The following is a 26,409-nucleotide window of genomic DNA, read 5'->3' on the forward strand; positions in this document are numbered from 1 at the left end:
CGACTATTGTAAGCTGCCATGGAGGCCCAGGGCCAGGATGGCAGGAGAAAAATGTTAAAGATGAAGAAATGCATTTCAACATGCTGGTTTTGACCTACCCCCTGCCCCCACATGAATTAGACCATATGTACATCCCCTGGCACCTAATCTGAATTCCAGTTTGGAAATTTGTTGACGTGTCCCTGAGAAAGAAACCTGTTCAAATCATGACCCCAATTTTTTAAAAAAACCTTTTTTCCCCTGGGGAAACCAGGCATTTCCTCCCTTCTTGAAATTGGTGCCTTCCTGTTATGTACCTTGATATCATATTTCAAATGCCACCCTAATCTTTGAGATCAGCTGGTTATAATTTCTGTAGCAAAGTTTATGCAATAAGGGCATTAAGAGAGGTAATTATGGAGGGTCACCTTAAAATTCTCTCTTCTCTTTTCCCAGCAATTCCAAGCTTGAATATTTTTCAGGGATAGACATAATTAAGTTAGGATTAAAGAGGCAAGGGCATTTTTAAATTCTGGGATGGCCTATTTATTTTCTTAAGATTCTTTCAAACATCAGTTGCATTTGGTTTTAATCTGCTATTGCTTTCAACTGTTGTGATGCTCATGCTTGATCATTTCTGCAGCTTTCTTAATTGATTTCTGATTGTTTCATTCTGACGATGTCATCATTTTAATAAGCAAAGCATCATGGGATTCATAAGGATATAGGACTACCTTCCTACCATCACAGTTCTCCTTGGCACATAGCAAAGCTTCCACTTGAAAGGAACTTTTCACACTTTTCTTAAGAGTCCTTGGGACACCTGAGCTCAATGAATCCAGATGTCTCTCTTTTTGATGGTTCTGTCCAGTTGCTAAAGCCAGCCCTACTGTGGTATTTGGTTGCACAGAAGGCAAATTAAGCAGCTGTCTAGCTTTATCAAATGGGGTGGAGAATAATCTCCCTTCCAATCTATGTAAAACTTGTTAACAACAGAATTGCTCAGGCCTTAGCAAAGCGATAAATGTTCACTCTTGATGGAGTTTGCCAAGGTTCAGGAGGCAGAAAAGGAAAGTGCTTTCTTGATAAACTCCAAATGTCAAATGGGCTTATGTTCAACATAAAGTTACCCTTTTAATATCAGCATTTCTGCTCTTTCATGGTTAAAGTTGAGCAGGCTTGACATCCTCAGAGAATTGCTTAAAAAAAGAAAGAAAAAGAGTTAAAGCTTGAGTGGCCTCTAATGCTTTTCAGATCATTAGCGCTTGTGTTTTCCATTTTGCTTTATGAAGTGTGTATAGCTAAGCCAAGCAGCAAATTCTTCAACAGCGAAAGAGCTCTAGATACAAAGCCACGTGCCTTTAAATTGGGTGGCAGAATGGCTTGGGAGAATGGAGTAGTGTTAGGGTACCCATTTTACTGATATTCCTTTCCTCAAAATTTTACTTAAATCACATATTCGCTTATTTTAAGCCAGCTCAATGACCGATTTTCATGATACTTTGTCATTAAAAACAAAACGGTTTTGTTTTTTTCTTGATTTTTCCCTTTCCCAGCAACCCTGCATCCCACTGAATGGCAAGCAAAGGGCCTGCTATCTATGGACCGCTTGGATTGACATGTGATTCATGTGCTCAAAATGGCAATGGAACATCTGCTCTGGTGAGAAAGCATCTAAGTGATGCTGCTGCTATCACTGGGAGGGGGGGCATCAGGATTAAACAGCATTACATGGTAGTCTAGATCATGCTTTGATGGTCATCTCTGACCATGCTGGACACTTTGTGGTTAATGCTACCAAGCCTATTGTAAGTTGCTTGGAGATCTATTCTGTAACAAGCAACAGACAAGTTTAAATGAATGATGCCACCAGGGCAACAAACAAACAAACAAACCAGCGTAGCCTATGTTACTCTGAGGTCTACTTTATGATAGCATGAGGTTCCCTATTCCTGTAATAGGCTACAATAGTTGGTCTCCTGCTGCTCTTTGTAGCAATAGGCAAACGTGACTACTCTTCTAGAATTGGAACCATGGATGGAGATGCATTTGATGATGGTTCCATGAAGTTATGATCTTAAGCTCATTTACGCTGGAATCTCTGAATCGAACGGGATTTTCCTGCCAAAAAATGTGACAAATATAAAACTGTGATCTCAATCATGCCTATTTCAAAGCAAGATCTATTAAATTCAGTGGCTCTAACCTCCAAGTAGATGCATTTAAGATCTAAGTGGAGTCAAATGGATATAGATAGAGATACACACACACACACACACACACACACACACACACACACACACACACACATATGTACACAAAGCTTTCCCCCTTGACCCTCGGGGCTGGAGGAAAGCTGCATGGGACTCTTAATTCCTAGTAAAAAAACCCCACAAATTTACTAAATGACTGGTTCTCCAAGCTGGTGATTTTAGAGTGATGGAGGCAAAAGGCCACCCTATTTGTCAGCAAGCTACTTCAGGGCAGTCCCTTGTACTTGAATGGCTTCCTCTCTTACAGGTTTCAGTTGTCTGAAGCTTTTCCAAGGCTTGTGTGGTTCCATTTGGCAACTGAACATTTCCCCCCCTTTCCTGTTGCTGCAACTCCATTTTGTGAAGAATATTTGGAGAAAAAATAAGTTTTTGTTCCTAGCTATAATGAACTCCATTTGCCAACAGTATCTGCCTACTGATAGTTTAGGCACCAAGTTGGATTATTCACAGCAAGGTGCAAGCATGCCTTAGCTTCGCCGAAGTGGGTGCCACATGGACACAGGCTTCCTCAAGGTGGCCAACATCTGGTTCCAATGTGTGATGCCCATCCCACCTGCAGCTGGGCCTATGACAACATGGCCAATGTTTTCAGCTCTCCCGTCTTCACAACACTCTGCGACAGTCACCCGAAGAGACAGTTCCTGCAAGGACACAAGCGGATATTAGCAAAATTCCATTGACCCAATTTTTACCACCATCAGATGTAGTTTGAGAAGTGGCTGCTGTAGGTACCCTTGAAAAGCACTCTTAATTTTCCACTACTGGTTATATATAGAATTCACATTCTGAATTCATGTCCACATTCCATTCAGAAAAGTAACAATGCAGCACAATGAGATCTGGCAACAATCCAGAATTGCCCAACTGGATCTCAAAATCAACCCAGGGGCTGGAAGTATGCTGGGCCTGAAAAACCTGAGGGGGAAAGACAACACCTTGATTTTTGGTGCAGCGTCACTTAGGAGGACACCAAAACGCTCCTTCCAATATCAGAACCACCATATGGGAATGCTTAGCCTCGTAGCCCTCCACTATGAGTTATTAAGGAATGCAACATTTTACTAGCCATCAGCAACAGCTAGTTTCTTTCCTGTTTGACAAGTAAGCCCCAAGGGCCTTTCAGGCACCTGTAAAATTTGTGTCCAATGAAACATTACTTCTCTTTCCCTTACATATTAGTACAACTTTGAGAACCTTTGCCCTAACCCCCATGAATTTGCATCATCCTCAAGAAGGGACAGGAGAAGCCACAGCAGTCGGCCTTTGCTTGGTCGTTATGGTAACCCATCCTTTTTCTTGTCTCCTTTGAAGATGATTTCGTTAGATATGTTATATTAGCTCCCAGCACCGAAGCTTCTGAATGACTGAAAAGCAAATGAAATTATATATTCGGCCTTGCAGGTGATGCAATGATTGTGTTTACATCTCCCGTACTGGTTTTTCTTTCCCAGGGTTTAATTTGAAAGTCTCTGCCTTGAATGCCAAAAACCTTGTGGGCGGAATCTATCACCAATCAAGAAAAGCTTCTGAACGGAGAAAGATTCATTAAAATTATAGATGTCAGCCGCAGTGAGGAAGAAATGAGTGCTACGTTCTTATTATGACTTAGCTGGATACTGTTGTCTACTAATGATTTTGTCTGGGTTAATCTGAAGGCCACCTTCGCTGCCCAGTAAAAGACAACATAGCATGTTAACAAGAACAAAGAAAATGCAGGACGATACATGACATGGTTAGTTAAGAGATTTCCCCATCACCAATACATGTTTGGTTTGTTTCCTCTGGACTAAACAAACAAATTAACCCTCACCATTCAGATCACCAGTGTTGGCAAAAGGGCAATGTCTAACCCTCGAAGAAGGCTCTTGCCCTGGGCATGCCAGTTTATACCCCGTTTAATTTCATGTTCATTAGGATGTCCTCAAGCCACAGCCAGCCCTTCATCACTTGGGTGAGCTTCTAAGATGAACAGAGCTAACATAAGTTGACGATGAAGAGAATCTCTCTCTGTACTGTTTTCCTAGGATTTCATTCCGAAGAGAAGTATCTGCATCACCTAAGGCTTTGTCATTAACATTTGTGAATGGTACCATTTGAAGCAGGTTTGTATTTTCAGGAGCATGGATTGTGAAGGGAAGGAGCTTTAACCCTTTGCCCCAGCCATGGGCCCAGTTGGAATTGCCCTCTCCCCCACCATGCCTGCTATTCACAGGGGATTCCTATGACTGTGAGTGGTGAGAGGTTCCAGGAGCAACACTGCCAGGTTTAGGTTCTTTTGGATGAGAGTGCCCTGGAGACTTCAAAAGTTTGCTTTATTTGTAAGTGGAGCATAGTGGAAGCAAGCCATTGGAGCGGGTGGCCATCATATTGTGGGAAGGAATTCCACAGTGTAACTACGTGTTGTGTGAAGAAGCACCTTCTTTGTCCATCCACTTTTAATGGCTGGCAAAAAATCTGGATTCGACCAGTGACATGTGTGCACACAAGTGGACCGGCATCAGACAAAGCAAATGGAGTCATTACAGGCACAGCTGTCACACACCAAAATGACTTGTGAACTGGGCTTGAGATGAAATTGCTTCTAGCCTTTTCCAGTAGGCAGACCTTCACAGTAAGATTCTAGGATTAACCAAGGAATAGTTGGACTGAATTTTAGGAGCCCTTTAACATTTTTTGGTGTATTTCATAGCCGGGCAGGCTGATCCTATGAACTGGTAGGAGAGGGTAAGTTTCCCCTGGGTGCTCTTGGTGTGAACTGTATGCCTGATGCTATAGACTATGCTCTTAGCAATGCAGTAGCTCAATGGATGGTGCTGTAATCGTCCCTGTGAACCTGGAGGCTCTTACCTGTAGAACAATTGCTGGCACTGAGAAAATCATGGCTTCATTAAACACTGGGTTTGTGTCATCTCTCTTTGTCGCAGTCTTCTTCTTACTGATCTTTCTCCCGTCTTGCAGCAAGTACACTTTGACAAAAGGATCTGATAGGATGGTAAGAAGAGGGTGGTTTTACTGGATCCCCGGAGGAAATTGTTTCTTGTATGCAGACTTAACCTCTGAAAAGATGTAGTATCTGAAGCTGGTGCTACTTTCAGTAAAACGCACCGCTATATTATTTAACAGCAGGTGTTTGTACAGGCAAGACATTCATATATGAGACTTAACTTTTTTTTTAGCTTAATTTAGTTTTAAAGGGCTATAATCCACTCGCAACATTTTGGAGAGCAAGGTAATATCCACAGGAAAAACATACAAGTTAGAAGGACTGGTCATGTGCTCTTCACTTTTGATAACCAAGAGAAATCCACTTAATTAAAACTGGAAGCTAATTGATCACTTCTGAGGCTCTTCAAAGAGAATCACCCCCTACAGATATTCAGCTTCTGCTGATGGTTATTCAAGAAGCCCAAATAGGATGCCTAAGAGGGAGACTGTGGAACAGTTGATTACTACCCTGCTGAGGCAACTCAGAAGTTTTAAAATATTAGATGAAATTTGTTTTCAGTGGGTCTGCCCTGGATGCTATGATGAAGCCAGCTTAAAGGTGAATATGTCTGAGTCTGTGCACCTTAAGGTGCCTTACCTTCCCCTCTGAGTGGCATAACCTCACCACATGCAGCTGAAACTATAGGGCAGGCCCTCTAGAATCGCAGATTGGCACCAAGACAGATTTGATTCCCAGCTCATCTCCTCCTAACAACTAACCACTAAGAACAAGGAATGCCCAGAGCTTGACAGCAGTCTCTAGTAGAGCACTAAAGAAGACACTGAGGTCCAAACTAAATGCCATGGGGGAGACAATGCATAATGAATGCATTTATGTCTCTCTCTCTACGTTTCTTTCAATTGGCCCAATTGTAAGGAACAATTGGGACTGCGACCACAGGGTGGGCTAACCATTTCTCCCCACACTATTTTCACAATAAAAATTGTGATCACAGGCACAACTAATTTACCCACTGTGGAGTAAGGCAACATCTTCACACTCTATCCAGTCACAGCTGCAGGGCAGGGCGGAGGAGCTTTGCAAAACTGTTTACTGACCTGCAGTCATTTTCCCATTGGTCCACACAAGATTCTTGGCCTTAACCACAACTACTGTCAACCGCTCTGCCGTTGGGAGATAGCTAAGAGAAAGCAGAATTTCACCCACTGAATCAGTTGCCTGCAGGGAATAAGAAGGAGACAGGTGACTGCTCATTAAATGGCCTTATAACAAAATGAATGGTAGAGATTACTACTCTAGCTCAAGGCAGTGGGGAACATTAGAAAGCAACTGAGCTATATAAAAAGGTAGCATTTGAGGGCACATGCCCTCAACATTTGAGGGCCAATTCAGTCAATTTCGATGGTTGCCAAGGGCACCGCTATCCGAAGGGGCTGAATATCCTTGCCCCATATCCTTGCCCCACCCATTCTCCAGAACCCTACTGTCCTCTGCCCTGCTACAATAAGCTACCTTGTTCATGTCCTGTAGATACAGCCATGCATTGAAGGGCCTGATGGAGAGATCCAAGTCTGACAACTTCAGCTCAGCGACTCCAGTGCTGATGTTCCTTTCGTCTTCATCTATGCCAAAGATGGAAAACCTCAAGCTGTTTTCTTCGAGTGCAGAAGGGTCCAAGGGGATTGAAAACCTCTCATCGAAGAAGACTGAGTAGGCAGTCCTTTGGATCTGCACAGATAAAAAGGAAGCACAGGAGAGGGTTGAAATGCCAGGTGAGGAAAAAACACAGGAACATAGGAAGCTGCTATATGTGCAGACGTGAATGGCACAGGGATATCAGTTGACAGAAGGCCAGCAAAATACATTCTTGAGAAAACTTCTGCTCCTGGAAACACAGAGGCTGTGCACACACTATACCTTCAAAGGATATTCAAAGCACATTCTTTTCCTCCAAGAATACTGTTAAGAACTGCTGGGAATTGTAACTCCATGGGGGGTAAACTATAGTGCCGAGTAGTGTGTACACAGCCTAACACACTTTCAACAGATCAGCATCTCTGAAGATTCACCGTTTCAAAGCCCAGCAAATGGAAAGAAACACTGGAATGACACATTCAAACACCACACATATATCATAATATCACAAATGGACGGATTTGGTAACTGGTGCAGAATCAACAATCAAGTTTTTCAGTTTTCTTTTCCCTTCCCCCTCATTTTTCACCCTTATGGCAGTGAAATTTCTAATGCGAGAGGGTAGCTGAATAGGATTTCCACTCCACTCCACATCTAGGTGAAGCAGAATGAATGTACAAAATAAAAGCAACTGTTTTCTTTTTCTTCCACTTCTGTCCTCATTTTATCCTCACAATAACCTCACGACTTGGACCTTTGCAAATGCAGTGAGATTTATGGTTCAGCAGATATTTAAACTCAGGTTTCCCTTGGGTCTCCTCTAACCACTATACCACATAGTCTCTATGTGCAAATGTGCTTAATTTATTCTAGTTGCAAGATTTGGATCTTTCCCCCAGCTCTGTTCTAGAAATACAGGCATTAATGTAACTTGTCTGAGAAGACAAACAAGCAGTTATTTGGGTGCCAGTGTCAATCTGTGCTACCTAAGGACCTGTGCCCTTCAACTATTTGCCTAGGATACACTTCCTCTGTTTCTGCCTCTTAGGATGTCCCACGTGCTCTTGATCTGCACTGATGACTTTCCAACTACGTATTGATCTTCTTCAGGTTCCATGCTGTCAGGTCTCCTTTTATACATATCACCTGCTGCTGCCAGCTGAGCACCACTGCTGCCCTGTTCTCTCAGGGACACCTTCCACACACTCAGGTAGAAGGGAACTCCCAAGCAACCGGCTCGCTCCATGTGCAAAATCCATAACATTGGTTTCTGTCGGTGATTCCTCTCTGAATAATGTGTTTCATGCACTTTGCTGATTAGAGCATTTTCCTTGTGCCCACTTTCCAGAGCATTTGCACTGCACAATTCATGATTTAGCTGCTTAAGCAATAATAATACAGTTTCTGAAATACGGAATCTTGTGCCCAGAATGGCTCCCTAAGGCACAGCCAATCATTACATGCAGGTGGACACACATTGTCATAACGTAGACACTGGCCAGGAGATGCTGGCTAGGTTAACTTACTTCTGAGGGATGGCCTCAAACCTCTCAGCCACATTGGCCATGTTTGTGTGGTTTAAATGTGAATAAACAGACAGCTGGTCCCTGCTGCTTTAAAGTCCCCACTTCGCTCTCAGCTGCTACCCTGGGAGCAACAAACAGCAAGGTTTGGCTTTACTGTCTGAGCTGAGGCACACATTTTGTTTCTCCTCAAACAAACCACAAACCTCTGTTCAGAGCCCATGAAAAGCTAATAATAATTTATAATTATTTGTACCCTGCCCATCCAGCTGGGCCTCCCCAGCTAAACCCTGTCGTTGTTGTTCCTGGAGGTGGCAAAGTCAGGAGATGGGAAGATGGCACCTTCTTCATGCAGAAATCCCCTCTTCAACGCAACCATTAAGAGTGCAGGAGCCTTGCCCCCCCCCTTTCTCAAGGGGGCCTTGCAACTTGAAGACATCCAATGCAAAATAGGAATGGGTCAGGTTTTCTCATGTTCTGAGTGCCTCTCCATGATCTGACCCTCTCCCCCTCACAAGATGCTAGTTATACTGTCCCAAAAATGGTGGGGGGCAGGGGGGGAATGCCTCAGATAGTGGGTAAAAGTAACACAGCCCTCACTTCCTGTTTCCACTTGAAACCTGCCATTTGGGGTTGAAGGACATTATACAGAAAGGGAGAGTTCTCTGTGGGCAATGCCAGATTTTCCTAGTATGAATTGCCACCAAAAGAGTTAAGATTAGTTGGAAACAGAACAAGCCAAACAAAAACGATACTGCTGTGTACACCCTAGACCTTTAAAATACATTTGAAGCACAATTATTTTCCTCAAAGTATTATGGGCAGTTTGCCCCCCCCCAACAAAATTACAATCCCCAGCAACCCTTTAAAGGCATGGTGCATACAGGGAGAGGAGGACCCTGTGGAAAACCTTCCTATAAAGAAATCTTGCACCCTGTTTGTAGTAACCGAGAGCCCTTACTTCTCTACATGACTTCAGACTCAGAGACAAAGCAGTAAGAAGGCATTTGCTGCTTACACAGACAAAGAGGCGGCACATTTTGTGGTCTTGTGGAAATGAAAATGGCTGTTGCCCTCTCCCCACCCCCACCCCAAGCAGCCAGCTCATGCGAGTTTCTCCACACAGTCATGCCCCCAAAGAGAATAGCATCTGCATAAAAAGGCAGGCAGCACTTGCTTGTGTGAGCCAGCTGTTAAAGATACAGTGGTGCCCCGCAAGACGAATGCCTCGCAAGAAGGAAAACCCGCTAGACGAAAGGGTTTTCCGTTTTTTGATGCGCTTCGCAAGACGAATTTCCCTATGGGCTTGCTTCGCAAGACGAAAACGTCTTGCGATTTTTTTCGCTCCCCCCCTTTTCTAAGCCGCTAAGCTGCTAATAGCCTTTTAGCCGCTAAGCCTTTAATAGCCGCTAAACTGCTAATAGCGCTAATCCGCTAAGCGGGTTGCTTCGCAAGACGAAAAAACCGCTAGACGAAGAGACTCGCGGAACGGATTATTTTCGTCTTGCAAGGCACCACTGTACATAAAGGCAGCATCTCTGGATTTCATCTCACCCAGGGATTTATTTGGGGCTCCTGGACTTTCTTTTTCCAGGCTGCATCCCAAATGACTTTTTAGTGCACATGAGCAGAGAACAGGAAACGAGCAATGAAAGGATAATCTGCATGGCTGGGAGAAGACATGGAAGCTTTGAGCTAGGTTAAGGGTGGTGGTGGGGCTTGCCCTAGAAGCACATTTTTTTCTGGGAAATGACCACATCATGTTTTCATGTGTCTTAGGACAGAGGAAGGAAGGTGCAAGGAGAAGCAGAAGCCTCTCTCTAGGCTGGCCAGGAACAAGAGCTGCCTTCCATCTTCAATGTTTCTGCCTAAGGGGAGTTTCTGTGGGCGCCACTTACAATCTCTGGGAGCTTGGCAAGTGTGAGAAGAGCTGTGCCAGATGAACTGATTAGTAGCTATATAGATGCAGGACAAAGGGCAGGAACACAGACATCCCCACTGCTTCACACATTCAGAACAGTGCCTCCTCCATATTTGCACTGAGAGTTGGAACTCCCTCCCAGGGGAAAGCTATTCCACCCCATCTGTCAGCCTTCCAGGAAAAAGGCTGTGCTGTTCCCAAGGGCATTCAAAATCCTCTTGAGTTTAAAGGGATCCCCCTTCCTGACTGCTCTCTTTTCTTTCTTATGGCTTTTGGTTTTTGTTTACTGCCACTGCCTAATTGATTAATTAGTTGCTGGTTGGCTGCTTCTTGTGCTTCAGTTTGTATTAATAGGTATTTTGTGTTTAAATACTGTCAGCTGCCTTGAATATCGTTTTGCTTCAAAAAAGGAAAGACAGGATATACGCATTTTAAAATAAAGTAAGAAAAATATTTGTGTGTGTGTGTGTGTGTGTGTGAGAGAGAGAGAGAGAGAGAGAGAGAGAGAGAGAGATCTGTGATGAGATCCCTCACTTCTTTTCCTTTGCTTAAAGAAAAAGCTATGGGGAGAGGCTGACTTGGATTGTGTCCACAGCTCTAGGGAAGGGGGTTAACCCCTTCCCCCCTGACCATTTCCCCTATTTGAATCACCCCTTTCCAACTGCTGCAGAGAAGGGAAAGACAGGGTCATAAATGTGACAGATTAAACCTAACAAGCAAATTATGCCTATTTGCATTCCACTAGTGTTAAGACTTAACCACTGCATATATTAAAAGGCCTGGGGAACATAGCTCAAGGTCACTTGACAGCCGAGCCCATTTTTCATCCGGGATACCACCACCCCCTCACATAATTTGGTAAGGGACTATGCACATGCCTAAAGGCACCCTTTGTTATTAGTTTTTCTGCTCTGGTGCTTAACCCTGGCTCAGAGCCAGCATGGAATAAAGCTCAGAGTGTCAAGACTAAGGCTGTGGATTCAAATCTGTGCTCAGGCATGAAGTCGGCTGGGTGATCTAGGGCCAATTACTGTCTCTCAGAGAGGAGTTGTGAAGATCAGCTCATGGGAGGGAAGATGGGAATTAAATGTTGCAAAGTAAGTGCTTTAATCAGAATCAGGACCAAGCCCTGGACGCTGAGCAAATCACACACACACACCCGCCCCCTCAGGCTTGTATTTTGATCACCAGTAGGAAAAGAACATTTAACTCCTAATCCTCACTGCAATTAACAAAGGAGACACATCATACTGAGGGAAGATTTCAGATACAAATTAGAAGATTCCCCCCCCCCCACTTGGCCTGCCTCTGAGAATGTAAATTTACAAAGTGAACCACCACCTCCTCCTCCTCGCCCGCTTCTGTCTCCCATTCTGAGGGTGCGTGGGAGGTTTGCTAAATAAATGATCAACCATGCAGCACAAAGTCAAAGAGGCAGACGCTTTGGTATTTGAAAGGAAATACTGTAAACAATGTCCATTCATAAGAGAATCTTCCTTCCCAACCACCCACCTACCCCTTCCCCCATTTTCTCCCACCCCCCACTGATGAACTTATCAATGCTGGGCTGCTCATTGCATCAGCTTCCACCTCACTGAAGCAAGAGCTGCAATTTCAGTCAAAAATCTACAGGGGGGAAAGACATTTTCTACAGCTATTTTCTACAGTAGGGCCACCAGCGTGACAAGAATGCATGCTAGAAACAGCGACCCCTTTTGTACTGCCATGCTCCAAGCCTTGTGATTTGGAAGCAATCATGGACAAAATCTTCTTCTAATCGACACCAGCCTCCCCAAGTTCACCTCCCTCCAGGTGTTCTTGGACTATGGCCCCTCATCAGACCCAGCCAGCATGGCCAACCGTCAAAGATGATGGGGACTGCAGTTCAAAAAAATTGGAGGGCACCACGTTCAGGAAGTCTGGTCTACAAATATGTGGCCACTGCTCCACTAGAAGAAGAAGAAGAGTTTAGATTTGATATCCCGCCTTTCACTCCCCTTCAGGAGTCTCAAAGCGGCTAACATTCTCCTTTCCCTTCCTCCCCCACAACAAACACTCTGTGAGGTGAGTGGGGCTGAGAGACTTCAAAGAAGTGTGACTGGCCCAAGGTCACCCAGCAGCTGCATGTGGAGGAGCGGAGACGCGAACCCGGTTACCCAGATTACGTGACTACCGCTCTTAACCACTACACCACACTGGTGCAAGATATGGAACCTACACCGCTTTCCTCCCTTCCAGGGGCTGTTCTGAGGGTTCACTTGACCCGCCACCAGAGCTAATTTGGGGGTGGGCAGGGAGAAGAGAGGGGAAAGGCCCTGTTGCACTAGTGGAAGTCATTGCATGGGCTTCCACAAGTAGAGCTAGTTAGCAGAACCCTGCCCTCAGGCTATTGTGACCACTCTCTACCATCCTGTTCCTTGGAAGTCCCTGCATTTCATCCTTATGTACTGCAAAATAAAAATATTCCATGCTGCTCTTAAATATGCTGCCCAAACTCTCTTTGATAACTAATAAAGATATGGGTGTGCTGTCTTCTTCTCCTACTTCTTGGGTCACCCTACTTTCCATGCTCTACTTTCACCCTACATTTAGTGCACAATCATGAATGTCAGAAGCAGGAAAAAGGTGTCATGATTCGATGAAGAACCTTCAAAGCTTCCTAGATGAAGCATGTGCCCCTCCATGCAAAACAGGTGGTCACCTACAGCCTCTTCAAACCAATTTCCTGTCTTTGCCTTCAATTCTTCTCAGATGCCCTTGTTCCTGCACACTCATGACATTTTGCCCTCCCTGGTGCTTTTTCTCATCCTTAAGAACACCCGAAGGACCAGGATTTTCACATCAGGTTGCCCTCATTCTCCATCCTTTCTAGATCTTATTTGATTCTTCACCTTGCTTGGTAGTACATTACTAGTCACCTTTCTGGGCAAACCTGCTGCTTGGGAAAGCCTTGCAACACATTTGTGGAGCCAGCCATTGCCACAGAGAAGCTAGCTATTGTTAGTTTTTAGAAGCAAGAGTCACTTCACTTATGGGTGTTTCAGTTATCAATATTGCCATCATATTTGTATTAAAAAGCACAAATTCTGCCGCAGGCTTAAAACCTAACCAATTCTCCTCCCACCTGCTAAAAAACAAGAAACAAAATCCCACAGATAAAGAAACAAAACACCTTTACAACATGCAATCTCCGCCCCCCCCCCCCAGTCAATTAGGAATAGAGAAAGGTTTCAAGCAAAAGAGTATGCAGAGTTCTGATGATATCAGCTCAGGATAAGTTTTCATGGCTTTCCACATGCTAAAACAGAGGGAGAGGTACAGACAGCCTGGTAAAATGAGTTCCAGGGAAAGGGGACAGCAAGAGAGAAGGGAAGGAAGGAGGGGGGGGGTTAATCCAATCCATAGACTGATGGGCACAACTAAGACGGCAAGAATACAAGTAAAGAAGAAGAGAAGGATAAGGCAGAAGAACAAAGAGCCCTTTGAACAAAAAGAAGTAAAAGCGGATCTGGCAAGCAAACAGGAGTCCTGGAGGGCGTGTAACAATGTGGAAACGGGAAGAAAATGGAGTATTGAAAAAGCCAACCAGGCAGAAGAACTGAGATCAAATGAGGACTGGCTGAGGTGGTCCAGAAAGAATAAATGAGTGGTACAGTGACACTGCAGTAGAACTCAATATCCACAAAATATCTCAATATCTCTTTTAAATAGAGAGAGCGAGCAGTATTTGAAAAGTGAAAATGGCCCATTGAAAAAGAAACTTTGGGTTGGGGAAGGTGGATTATTCCAACTGGATTACAGAGAAGTTGCATTATACCCCTGGACCAAGCTGGAGAAGAAAAAAACAAGTTTGAACCACTTATAAAATCAGATTTCCGGCTTATTGTTATTTGCTGTTAACGAGCTCACACACATTGCCCAATCATTCCTCCCCTGGTGTAACTGGTAAAAAGGAGCTGCAACTAAGGCTGGCTTCCCATTATATTAAACCAGGGGTTAGTGGCTTGTTGTTCCTCAGCAAGCCAGAAACAAGCCATGACTTTGGTTGTTGGCTTGTGCTCATGGCTCATCAGGGAGCAAGAAACCACAAACCCTGGTTGGGATTGTAATGAGAAGCCAAGCTTCACTGTGGCTTCCAAGTCTGTTTATCCTACTTGAACCAACCGAGGACCAAATTGGGAGTGATCAGACATCACTGCTTGTTCATAATAAATCACAGCAAGCCAGGAAGTGGGCGTCACGCATGAATGCAGCCTGTGTGTCTTCTGTGGAAGAAAGGACATGGCTAGGCAGGACACTTTACCAGCCAAGAGTTCTGATATGGCAGGCGTGCTCAACAACTTTGACCTGAACCCCCAAAAAGGGGGTAGATCACTGCCAGCTTTTAACTCTGTGAGTAGATCGCAGTCTCTTGGAAGTTGGCCACCCCTGTGAAATGGCATATGAGTGATCCCTTCGAAGGCTGAAAATCATTAGAAAATCTTTCTACTTGCACAGCCTGGTGTAAGAGGCTCTTGTTTTAAAATCACTGCAGACAAAGTACTGACAGTTCCCACTGAAATCTCTATGGGTTTTAGTGACTGGTGTATGTCACACTGAAACATTTTTTTCTGTTATACCTTCCTGGGTCTGTGGAGCATGATGCAGCAGCACCAGAAAATGGCATTCTCAACTCCCTGTCTGGGCCTAGCACTGTCACTCCCCGCAGTTACATCAGATTTCCCTGGCTGGCTTCTAATTTTCTCAGCTAATTAGGCAAATGGAAGAGCTTTTCATCAGCTGTGTTGTCCTTATATCACTTCACTGCCGAGTCTGCCCTGGTCAGCAGCAAATAGATGAACAAGCTCAGCAACATGAAAAGGCAAGAGACAGGTTTCCATGTGCGGGATAAGATAATATAACCTATATCCTCCTAATTACCATGTTGCATGGGGGTCTGCAGCTTGACTTTAAAGAAACTGAACCTGTTTGTTGACTGAAATAGGGGGAGCGCAATACGGAATGTTCCACCCAGTTCCACCAGTCACAACAAAGGACACTTTGTCAGTATCTCATCATACATGCTAGTTTTCTTATTGGATATCTCAAGATGTTGCATCTTTGCAAAAGTGTTAATAATGCAATTGTCAAGAAGATCCTGATTTATATAAGGCTGGTACACTGCTTATCATGGAATTATTTCACTGATCATGGCTAGGATTCCAGAGGAGCCTAAGGGTACAATCCAGATCTACATAACGTTAAGAGTGAACCTACTGTAGAAGCATCCCCACCATGTTTTGGACAGACATGTGGTCTTCTCTCCTGGGGAAAACCCTTCTTGTTGCATCTTTGCACAACCAGTGACATCACTTATTTATTTGTTCCTGCCCAAAGTGCTTTTTTAACATTTCAAAGAAATGATTCCACTTGTTTGCTTTAAAAGAAGGGGCAAATGTACAATTAATTGAAAATGGGGCTTTAAAATTAAAAAGTAGCTAGGCCACCTATATGAAGCATCAGGGCGAGGAACAAAACAGGAGGCAATTATGTGAGAAAAACCTGCAGCAGCTCTTGATTTGTATGATATTCTATGATTGCCTGTAGGCTCAAGGCATCCCTAGTTTTATCCTCTGGGAAGAACAAGGATGATTGGCTGCATGCATGCACAGGACTAGACAGACATTCATCCATTCAACTTGTCTTGTCCTTTATGGTCATCAAGTCCTCAGTGCCTGATATTTTCTAAGGATCCCAACGCTCAGAGACATTGACAGCTATCACAATGAATGTGCAGAATCTGCCATTTGCAGACGCTTGTGAAGTTAAGCACAGCCACCATGCTGCCCACAAGGGAACAGTGAAACCGAGAGGTTTATGACAGCCCTGTATTTAAGCACTCACCTGGTACTCATTGGAGACAATGAATGGTATACAGATGAGTGAGCAGAATGGGGGGGGCGGGCGAAGAAGATAGGGGACAAAGTGTGCCTACCATAGGAACGGAGAAGGCCATTGAAAGAGGGTTGGAACTCTCTATCCCTCCTCTGCTAGCCCTAGATGACTAGTAAACAGTTCTGCAGGCTGGTAACTTCAGTTCACAGATTTACAAGGCTGGCTTATGCCAAGAATTCAAGAATGCAAGATAAATGAATGTACTGTAGTGGTGCCGCCTGATAAAGGGAAACCAGTCTTCAGGCTTGTAAACAGCCACATACCTGGTCTCCTGTGGCAAGCACGAATCTCCTCCAGGAAACCAAGCAGGAAAGCTTGACAAAACGTGGTCCTTTTCTCTAAAATTACATGTGGGCAGACAGGCGTTTGTGGGCTTGTTTCAAGTTTGCCAGTCTCCTGCCTCTTGATAGTACTTCTTCACACGCTTCTGACATTTGCTGGCTGAGTGAGGGCAGACTGTCTGCCACTCTGTCTGGGAACAGCTCCTGACCACTTTGGCATTCTCTCTCCCACCTAATTTTTGCTTGGACACTGTGTGATCGAGAAATTGTCTTCCTGCTGTTTCCCAAGCCCCTTTCTGCCAAGGAGCACCTCCCTAATGAAGCCTTTGGGGCTTGAGCTGCTCTGCCTGATACGCTGCTGAGTTTCTTCCATCCTCCTCCCTCTAGCATCTCTGGCTGCCTGGCACAAGCCCCTCTGGTGCTTGGAAAAGACAGAATTAGCCCAGAGAACACAGCAAGCGAAGCAAGCATTAAATTTTCATCGTTTCTCAGTAGTAGGGCAGGTTGAGGAGGGAGGATGTTTGCTGTGTGTGCCCAGCTTAGCTGTCACAAGGCACCAGGGCAGGAAGAGCAAACTCACTCTCAGCTCCCCAAACTGAGCCAGAAGCTTTTCAAAGGGCAAGAACAAAATAACTAAACAGGTTTTGCTGCTCATGGGAAAAACAACACCTCATCTGAGAGCAAATTCTATTGAAAATCAATGGCACTTGCTTCAAAGTAAATATGTTTAGAGCTGGGTCACTAGCTACAGACTCGTATAACTGCATGTCTGCACCATCCATCTGCAACGAGACAGTGCAGTGCTATAAACATGCCCAGAATCCCTCACAAATTAGCCCCTGGAAGATGACACAATAAATTAATCCCTTCAGTTCTGGTAGGGGATGAGAAGACTTGTTTTTCTTAACATAAGAAAAAGCTTGCCTGGCAGGTTACCCTTGCAGACTTTCCCTCTTCTACACAACTATAAAAGGAAGAGAAGCCTCCTTTTCTACCACCCTAATCAGAAATGGCAGCCTCCAAATGGAACCAACATACAGTGGTACCTCGGGTTTAAGTACTTAATTAGTTCTGGAGGTCCGTTCTTAACCTGAAACTGTTCTTAACCTGAAGCACCACTTTAGCTAATGGGGGCCTCCTGCTGCCGCCGCAGCACGATTTCTGTTCTCATCTTAAAGCAAAGTTCGTAACTTGAGGTACTTATTTCTGGGTTAGCAGAGTCTGTAACCTGAAGCATCTGTAACCCAAAGTACCACTGTATTACACGAGAACTGTAAAACTTTCCTTTTTGGGCTGACATTCAACAGCCATAGCTAAGCAGGTGGGAGGCAATTTTCATCTGCAGGGGATACCTTTATTTTTTTTAAAAATGAATCATTGGTGTCCTCTGCCCTGAGCCCTTGAGAAGGAGAAGGCTAGAAATAAAAACAAATTGAGAAGCCAAGGCCAAGTTCCCAGTCCAGATTGAGCCCCAGGACTCAGTCTGTCACAAAGTGAAGCAGGAAAATGCCCTAACTGCTCCAAATAGTTTGCTCAAGAAGACCCTAACTTCAAAGGGTGGTGTGTCCACCAAGCCTCCACAATGCCCCACTTGGTTGAGTGTATACTAAGATCACAATCACCACTTCCTTCTTCATTCATTGAGGTATATGCATGGTTTTCAAGGATGTATCAAGTAACCACACTACCCTTGTGGGCAGCATGATCTAGAATCAATCTAAATTGAAAACAGCAGGCTGAAAACAAGTATGAATGATTCAGAGTTGAGAAAAACTACACATTTTGTGTTATGAATGGATTAGTGTACATACGGCCTACCTTCTCTCATCTATCTTTGTAGGCTTCTGGAACCTGAAAATGCCAATTCATTCCTACGAAATGTCCCTTTTCACACCTATCATTTTATGTGAATATTTTTAAAATAAATGCTCTTCAATCATACTTTTGATGTTCTCAATGGTAACGTCTTCTGGTCTTGTTTTATTCCCTCCTTTGTTCTAATACACATCCCCCCTTCTCCAATTCCTAATAAATTAAGCACCCTTCTTCTCTATAACATTGTTTTGTTTCCTCCATTAGGGCACTTTATACTCAAGGAACTCTCTCAGCAGCATCTTAATGTTGGAGCTTTTTGGCAGAGTCTCAAGCAGCCCTGGGCAGTTAATTACCTGAATAATGTAACATAACTTCTGTGAAGAAGGCACTCTCAAGCAGGCAACTGGAAACTGGCACGTAGCTAGTACAACTTGGTGTTTCCCAAACAGTTGTTAGGAAATCACCACCACCTTCAACACACAGATTAAATCAGGGGCTGTACCGCTCTCTAACATATCCAAAAGTTGTGCATCTATTTTCCTCAATCAGCTCTCACACCAATGGCACACTTTGCCCAGTCAATCAAGGCTCAGGGTGGGACTGTGCTTTCTGGTCAACAATGACCCTTCTAGGATTCCCTCAGGCCTTTCAGTTATAGAGTGGATCATATCAAGGAATCCAGGGGTGCATTTACTCCGGACACAGAGTAATGGGTACCTCCACCACGATGGGTTAACTCAGAGCTTTCCAAACTTTACATGTTGGTGACACACTTTTTAGACATGCATCATTTTGTGACACAGTAATTCAGTTTTACTAGCAAACCGGAGGTTAAGCTAACCCCTTTCCAGCCCTGGGAGCAGGTTGTGTTTGTGTGACGTACCTACACACTGCAGCCGACACACTAACGTGTTGCGCAATACACAATTTGGAAAACTCTGGGTTAACTTTTCCTAAGCCTTGGATTCATACCACATCTGGCTGATTAACATTCTATGGCCTCTGTGTTTGTTGGGAGGAGAGTTTTTGTTTTATTATGAATTTTGTGTTCTCATTTTGCATTTTTATGTTGTGAAACACAACATAAAATTTTAGAACATAAAAATTTAATAAATAAAACAATTATCTACCTTGATAGCTTTCAACCTTTCTACTTGAAGGGAAGATTTTGCATATGGGCATCCAATGATGAATGCTTTGCAAAGGCTTCTGGGGGCAACGCTAGGCTCCATATTTTAGGTTCACTCACAGGAAGCAGATGCAACTGCCTTACAAAGAGTCAGACTATAGCTCCATGTAGCCCATGCTCTTGCCTGGAAACAGCTCACAGATGTGTCCTTGCCCTGGAATTGATGGGACCAGGGTCAGGCACCTTGCGCCTTGCCATCATTCAACATAAAGTGGGAGCATGTCCTAAAACATACCCAACACATTCCTGCAGCGGCATATTAACCAGGGATTATTACAATGGTCAGCAAGCCGCCTTTTAAGTAGCCTCCTCGTATATTACTGATCTACTCAGTTAGCATGACCAACAGACAGGGGATAGGAATGTTGTATTCCAGAAACATCTGGAGAGCCATAAGTTCCTTATCCTTGACACTCAAGAACTCCTGAAAAGGTTTTAAGGGTTGATCAATCCATTAATCCACCTGACAGCATGCTTGTGAGCGCTCCTCTTCTACAGCCTACGAAGATGCAAAATTTGGGTCAGACGCTTAATACCAAACATACAAAGCTGCCTTGCACAGGCTCAGACCATTTTCCATCTAGGTCAGCATTGTCTAGCCTAGTAGGCACTCACTGGGATTTTAGATAGGCATGTTTCTCAGCCCTACCTGGAGAAGTCAGGCATTGAACTCAGCTTCTGCACACAAATCACATGTGTGTTCTACCACTGAGCTGTCTCCCATGTACACTGCTGCTTCAGTGACTAGGACTCCAGAGAAATGGGCAATAGGATTTTTATCCCCGGTATACAAGCATCTCCTTGCAGTAAAGCCTGCATATGCGGATGAGTAGAGAATCCTCAGCTACGAATGACACAAACAAAGGGGCAAAAAGAAAAAGGAAGGATGAGGGTATAAAAGCAAAGAGACAGCTTTAGCACAGACTACTTATGAGCTCAATTCATAGCCAGCCCAGCAGCAGTGTTTATAGTTTGCCTGCCAAGTCTGTGCTCTGGGGATATAACTCATTTTCACTCATTTTTAAAGGCCATTTGAGATGAATGTTTGCAAACATATGAAGCGCAGCGAGAGTTCAGAGGTTTCACAATCAACAAACAGGATACGGTCTCCTTGCATTTTAAATATCTTCAGGCTGGTTCATGTTTCCGTTCTTGCATGGGGGATGCTTCCAAGTGGTTAAAGGTCTTCTGTTGCAGAAGCAACGTTTGTATGCGAGAACCATGTGGGGTGCATAGGTGCTGTGGCTGTTTTCCATGCCAAGCCCATGCTGCCCCATCCTGGGAGCCTCCTGACCTCTTGGGTTCCTGTACAGGCATCACTGGTGTTTCATGGGACCTGGCCATGCAAAAGAAGCTCCCATAGCAACTCACAAGGATTTGTCCTGTAATCAACAATGCCTCACTCAAATAGTTAAGCTCTCTGCATCCTTTTCTAATAGCTTTGGGGCAGAGACAGTATTTCAGCATCTTAAAAAAAGAAGCTGGAGAGTTGCGGAAGAGGGAACTGAAGTCCCCTCATTTTTCAACAGTGAAGTTAATAACTAAACTATATATCACTTTGCTCCTAGCAACAATCTGTTGCATGGCAGTGTGTACAAATGTCGGAAAACTGATAGCTCCTTCATCTGAATTTTCACTGCTGGACAAATGCAGTCCAGAACAGGCTTTCTACAAATTAACTTTTACAGTGGTACCTCCGGTTACGAACTTAATTCGTTGTGGAGGTCCATTCTTAACTGGAAACCGTACTTAACATGAGGCTCGCTTTCACTAATGGGGCCTCCCACTGCTGCCATGCGACTTCCGCTTGCCTCCCAGGGCAAAGTTCGCAACCAGGAGCATCTACTTCCGGGTTAACGGAGCTCGTTACCCAAAGTGTTCGTAAGGAGGATGGTACGTAACCCGAGGTTCCATTGTATTCAAGTTTCACATATGCAGCTTTATATGTCTTATATACAAAGTATATGAATACTGAAAATGGATTTGCACAGAACCTTTGCATCCAACATTACACAAAAATGGTGGGCTAGTAGACACTTGTTCTCAGCCTGATTTATCTGCAGGGCTGCTGTAAGCCTAAAATGCTACTCTGGACATGTTATGAGTAGGACAGGTTACAGTTGTAGTAAACAAGTGAACTTTTAAAATACTCTTGCAGCATTCTGAACGAACCCTGGGTTATAGTTGGCTTAACATTGTTCTAATCTTGTTCGCTTTCCATCTCTGTTCTTTGGAGTGGAGGAGAAGTCTCTCCACCTGGCTAAACACACTGCTTAGATTTCTTAGGGATTCTAGGTAAATCCAGTTGCTTCTGCCACATACATATTAGAAAGCTTCTGACATGATTAAAACATGAAGTAGATGCATTAGCAAAAGGTTTCTTAGCCTAGTGGAAGACCCCAGCGGAGTGCTGGCTTCAGCAGCACATTTACTAAAATTGGAACGATACAGGGAACGCCCCACCTGAACCATGTTGTGACACGCTAGGCAGGAAAAGGAGATTTAAGGTGATGAAAGGAAGATTCATTTTTAGAACAGCAGAGGCGTGGGCACAATATTCATCTCATCCCCCCTTTTTATATAAATTTCACTTTGCAGGTAAGGAAAAAGTTATGATTTATTAAAATGTTTATTTCATCACATACCGTATTTTTCGCCCTATAGGACGCACCGGCCCATAGGACGCACCAAGTTTTTTGGGGAGGAAATCAAGGGAAAAAAATTTATTTCCCCCCCAGGTTTGCGCAGCCATCCCCAAGCTAGAAGAGAGAGACAGAGCGCTCCATCTCCCTCTTCTGCCTTCAGGGACAGCATCTCTAGCCTCCGTGGGGCAGCGGCTTGCCCCGCTGTCCCCCAGCTTATGGGGCTGGCGATGGGGAGAAGCAAGCTTGCTTCTCTCCCCCCCCCCCGCCAGCCTCCAGATCAGGTCCGGGAATAGCGGGGTGGCGGCGCTCCGCCTCCCTGCTATCCCCCGAGCTTATGGGCTGCAGGCTGCTGCCTGCAAGCCTTGCGACCCCGCAGGACCTCGCGCCGGGATCCGGGGGGTGGCACGGAGCTGCAGGAAGCCCTGGAGCACAGGCAGCTCCGCGCCACCCTCTGGAGCCCCGCTCAGCTTCGCGCCGGGATCGGGAGGGTGGCGCGGAGGTGCCTGTGCTCCAGGGCTTCTTGCAGCTCCGCGCCACCCTCTGGAGCCCCGCGCAGCTTCGCGCCGGGATCGGGAGGGTGGCGCGGAGCTGCAAGAAGCCCTGGAGCACAGGCAGCTCCCCGCCACCCTCCGGAGCTCTGCGCAGCTTCGCGCCGGGATCGGGAGGGTGGCGCGGAGGTGCCTGTGTTCCAGGGCTTCTTGCAGCTCCGCGCCACCCTCTGGAGCCCCGCGCAGCTTCGCGCCGGGATCGGGAGGGTGGCGCGGAGCTGCAAGAAGCCCTGGAGCACAGGCAGCTCCCCGCCACCCTCTGGAGCCCCGCGCAGCTTCGCGCCGGGATCGGGAGGGTGGCGCGGAGCTGCAAGAAGCCCTGGAGCACAGGCAGCTCCCCGCCACCCTCCGGAGCTCTGCGCAGCTTCGCGCCGGGATCGGGAGGGTGGCGCGGAGGTGCCTGTGTTCCAGGGCTTCTTGCAGCTCCGCGCCACCCTCTGGAGCCCCGCGCAGCTCCGCGCCGGGATCGGGAGGGTGGCGCGGAGCTGCAAGAAGCCCTGGAGCGCAGGCAGCTCCGCGCCGCCCTCCGGAGCCCCGCGCAGCTTCGCGCCGGGATCGGGAGGGTGGCACGGAGGTGCCTGTGCTCCAGGGCTTCTTGCAGCTCCGCGCCACCCTCCGGAGCCCTGCGCAGCTTCGCGCCGGGATCGGGAGGGTGGCGCGGAGGTGCCTGTGTTCCAGGGCTTCTTGCAGCTCCGCGCCACCCTCTGGAGCCCCGCGCAGCTCCGTGCCGGGATCGGGAGGGTGGCGCGGAGCTGCAAGAAGCCCTGGAGCGCAGGCAGCTCCCCGCCGCCCTCCGGAGCCCCGCGCAGCTTCGCGCCGGGATCGGGAGGGTGGCGCGGAGCTGCAAGAAGCCCTGGAGCGCAGGCAGCTCCGCGCCACCCTCCGGAGCCCCGCGCGGCTTTGCGCCGGTATCCGGAGGGTGGCGCGGAGCTGCAAGAAGCCCTGGACCACAGGCAGCTCCGCGCCACCCTTCGGAGCTCCGCGCAGCTTCGCGCCAGGATCGGGAGGGTGGCGCGGAGCTGCAAGAAGCCCGGGAAAGCCTGCATTCGCCCCATAGGACGCACACACATTTCCCCTTCATTTTTGGAGGGGAAAAAGTGCGTCCTATAGGGCGAAAAATACGGTATTTTCATTTAAAGTAAAATACCCAAACTGGCTGGCAACATAATTTTAAAAAGAGAGAGAGAGAGAAATTAGAAGAAACTAAAAATGCTTTCCCCACCTACGCAGGGATCGGAACATAGATCTGTGGATTAAGTCTTATAATCAACAAACAAATAATATACACAAAGGCATGTAGTATATATACAAGGTGGTTCAAGGTCTGTCTTCTTTCCTTTAACATTTTACAACTGCTCAGACCAGCTAATACCTCCGTAATGGCTGCACAGGTTTTTTGTTTTTTTTAATGTTTTGAAATGCTCTCAGGAAGCGATTGTACATCATAAAGTGCAGTTACTTTCTGGCGAATTGTAAAGAGAAAAATGTCCCTTCCACTATCTTCCTACAGGCAGGCACCTTCTCTCCCTTGCCCCCCTTACAATGTCATTGTTAGGCTCCCAAAGGGATTGAATCTTGATAGATTAATAAACAAGATGCACTAACTTTATTAATATAACTAATACCTTGGGGTTACAAGACCAACATTACACATCAATCCTTGCATGCATATAGTTCAGGAATTTAAAACCCCTAGTACTCAAGAAACTGGGATGTGTGTAAATAAAACACATTTCTGCTTGATATATGATACAGAGTTGGGATCGACTGTTTTGCCTGTAGATTAATGACAGCATTTCTCAGCTGCGGTGATAACACAAATATGTTGTAAGTCACACAACTTTTGTCCCCTCTGAATTCTCTGATAGGTTTCCCAAGATGTCACATATTCTGTAGGCTGCCAAAGAAACAGGCTGCATTGCAGCAGGGGAGCTGGACGTGCTACCAAAGGCATGCAAGATGACGGAAACAATGTGGCGTGGCATTAGGAGTGCTAGGTCCCAGTGAAATGCCATGGCATGCATCTACTCAATGGAACTGGATTAAATTCCACTCTAAGGTCAAATAATTCTTCAGAGCCTACAATCTTCTAGGTGAAAGGCAAGTATAATGTCATTATTCATGTCTATAGTATGCTCTTCAAACCTTATTGTGATTTGTCATTTGTTGCGTATTGACACAATGAAAGAAGCCACTGTGCCAACCTTGCACTTTGAGGGTGAAGCTCCCATTAGGCCCTGTGCGCTCTGTTACCTGAGAGCTCATTGATGGAAGTGGTTCAGCTGAAGCCTGGTTATGAAAAATAACATGCTAAACTAGGTATAGGGAACCTGTGGACACCAAAGATGTTGTAGGGACTCCAAATCCCATCAATCCCAGTCAATATGGCCAATGTTCATGGATGACTGGAGCTATAGCCCAGCAACGTCTGAGGGACATGTTTCCCATCCCTGAACCAAACCTTCTGCCATTAAAAAGTACAACTTGGAGAGTAACTGATTAAAGAGACGATGAGGTTAGGCAAGGTGTTGGAGGAACAGAGAGGGGAAAGCTGTAGCTCACTGGCAGAGCATCTGCCTTGCATGAAGATCCCAGGGTCAATTCCTGACATCTCTAGGTAGGGCTGGAAGAGACTTGTGGCTGAAAGCATGGAGAGCTGCTGCCAGCCAATGCAGACAATACTGAGGCAGATGGGTGAATTGGTCTGACTCTGCACAAGGGAGCTTCCTGAAAGCAAACTGCTCATAAGGAACCATGACCATGAGAAGTTTCGGTTTCAACATAAACATAAGATCCCAAATTTGAAAGGGGCTATTCTGCTCCACCATTCTAAGACTTCATCTAGAATACTGCATTCACTTCAAGGTGCCAACATTAAAGAAGATGCTAAGAAACTGGAGAGATTAATGGGAATGGTATTCAGGTAGTTCAGATGAAGAAAAAGTATGTACGGGACTGGGTGTGTTTTGCCCATGGGAAATGATTTTAAAAGTAGTATAGCAGGTTTTCATTACACCTGCAGAACGCAGATGAAGAAGTGTAAACAAGTCATGGGAAAGTAGCTGAAGAAAAACCTAGCAAAATGTCTACAAATCACTACCCACTACGAGAAGGAAGATGCATTGCAAGGGCTTCCTCCCACCAGGTTGCCCAAACACCTTCCTCCATTATCTTCCTCATATTTTCAACTTTCTGACTGTACCTCTCCCACACACACCAGTAAAAGGGCTCAGGAAAAGAAGGTGGACAGAGACTCAAAGATGGGCAGACTTTCATAACTGAGTGCATTGCACTGCATTCAAGAGAAAGGCAACATGCAGCCACTAGCCTCCTATGTGCCACTGCAGCTTGTGCATTTATTAAAATCCAGGCAATCTCAACCTTCGTTTTCACAAATGTACCCTTCTGGACAGCATGCCTGCACAGGTATATTTTGAGTATGTGATGGAAAACACTCTGGTGGCACTTGTAATGCTGAACAAATATCCCACTCTTGGCAGCAATGCAAGAGATGAAATGTGGGCAACGCTGATTGACACAGGTGTAGCATGACACTGAAAAGATGCTTGCTAGCTACTGTGTGGGAGAGTGATTTAAAACAGAAGAGTTTGGCTCAGCCAGGAAATGATTGAGTAGGTTAAGGGTCAGGTTAGGTGCAAAGCAGAAAAGAATACTGTCCGTGGGTTCTTTGCTTCCCATCACTGCTTTACATGCGCTGT

The 26,409-nt window shown here is 45.6% G+C and overlaps 2 protein-coding genes across 4 annotated transcripts in view; one reads left to right on the forward strand and one right to left on the reverse strand.

The window, feature by feature from the left end:
- IGHMBP2 (immunoglobulin mu DNA binding protein 2) overlaps nucleotides 1-5,160 on the forward strand; it is a 99,719-nt gene extending 94,559 nt beyond the window's left edge. The window contains exons 18-20 of one of the 2 annotated variants that reach the window (XR_014012726.1): nucleotides 1,536-1,641; nucleotides 3,432-3,531; nucleotides 3,704-5,160. The gene's annotated coding sequence lies outside the window, so the exon portion shown is untranslated. The remainder of the gene's footprint in view (nucleotides 1-1,535; nucleotides 1,642-3,431; nucleotides 3,532-3,703) is intronic. The other variant, XR_014012727.1, reaches the window with a different exon arrangement.
- Nucleotides 2,386-26,409, reverse strand: part of SYT12 (synaptotagmin 12) — a 67,343-nt gene continuing 43,319 nt past the window's right edge. For both annotated transcript variants that reach the window (XM_081212554.1, XM_081212555.1), the window contains exons 6-9: nucleotides 6,712-6,927; nucleotides 6,297-6,417; nucleotides 5,100-5,233; nucleotides 2,386-2,893 (exon numbers count right to left, since the gene is read on the reverse strand). In XM_081212554.1, the coding sequence (XP_081068680.1) occupies nucleotides 2,720-2,893; nucleotides 5,100-5,233; nucleotides 6,297-6,417; nucleotides 6,712-6,927 (645 nt within the window). In that variant the 3' untranslated portion in view covers nucleotides 2,386-2,719. The remainder of the gene's footprint in view (nucleotides 2,894-5,099; nucleotides 5,234-6,296; nucleotides 6,418-6,711; nucleotides 6,928-26,409) is intronic.

The sequence above is a fragment of the Podarcis bocagei genome, assembly GCF_964188305.1.
Source record: "Podarcis bocagei genome assembly, chromosome: 1".
In the NCBI taxonomy this organism is placed as follows: domain Eukaryota; kingdom Metazoa; phylum Chordata; class Lepidosauria; order Squamata; family Lacertidae; genus Podarcis; species Podarcis bocagei.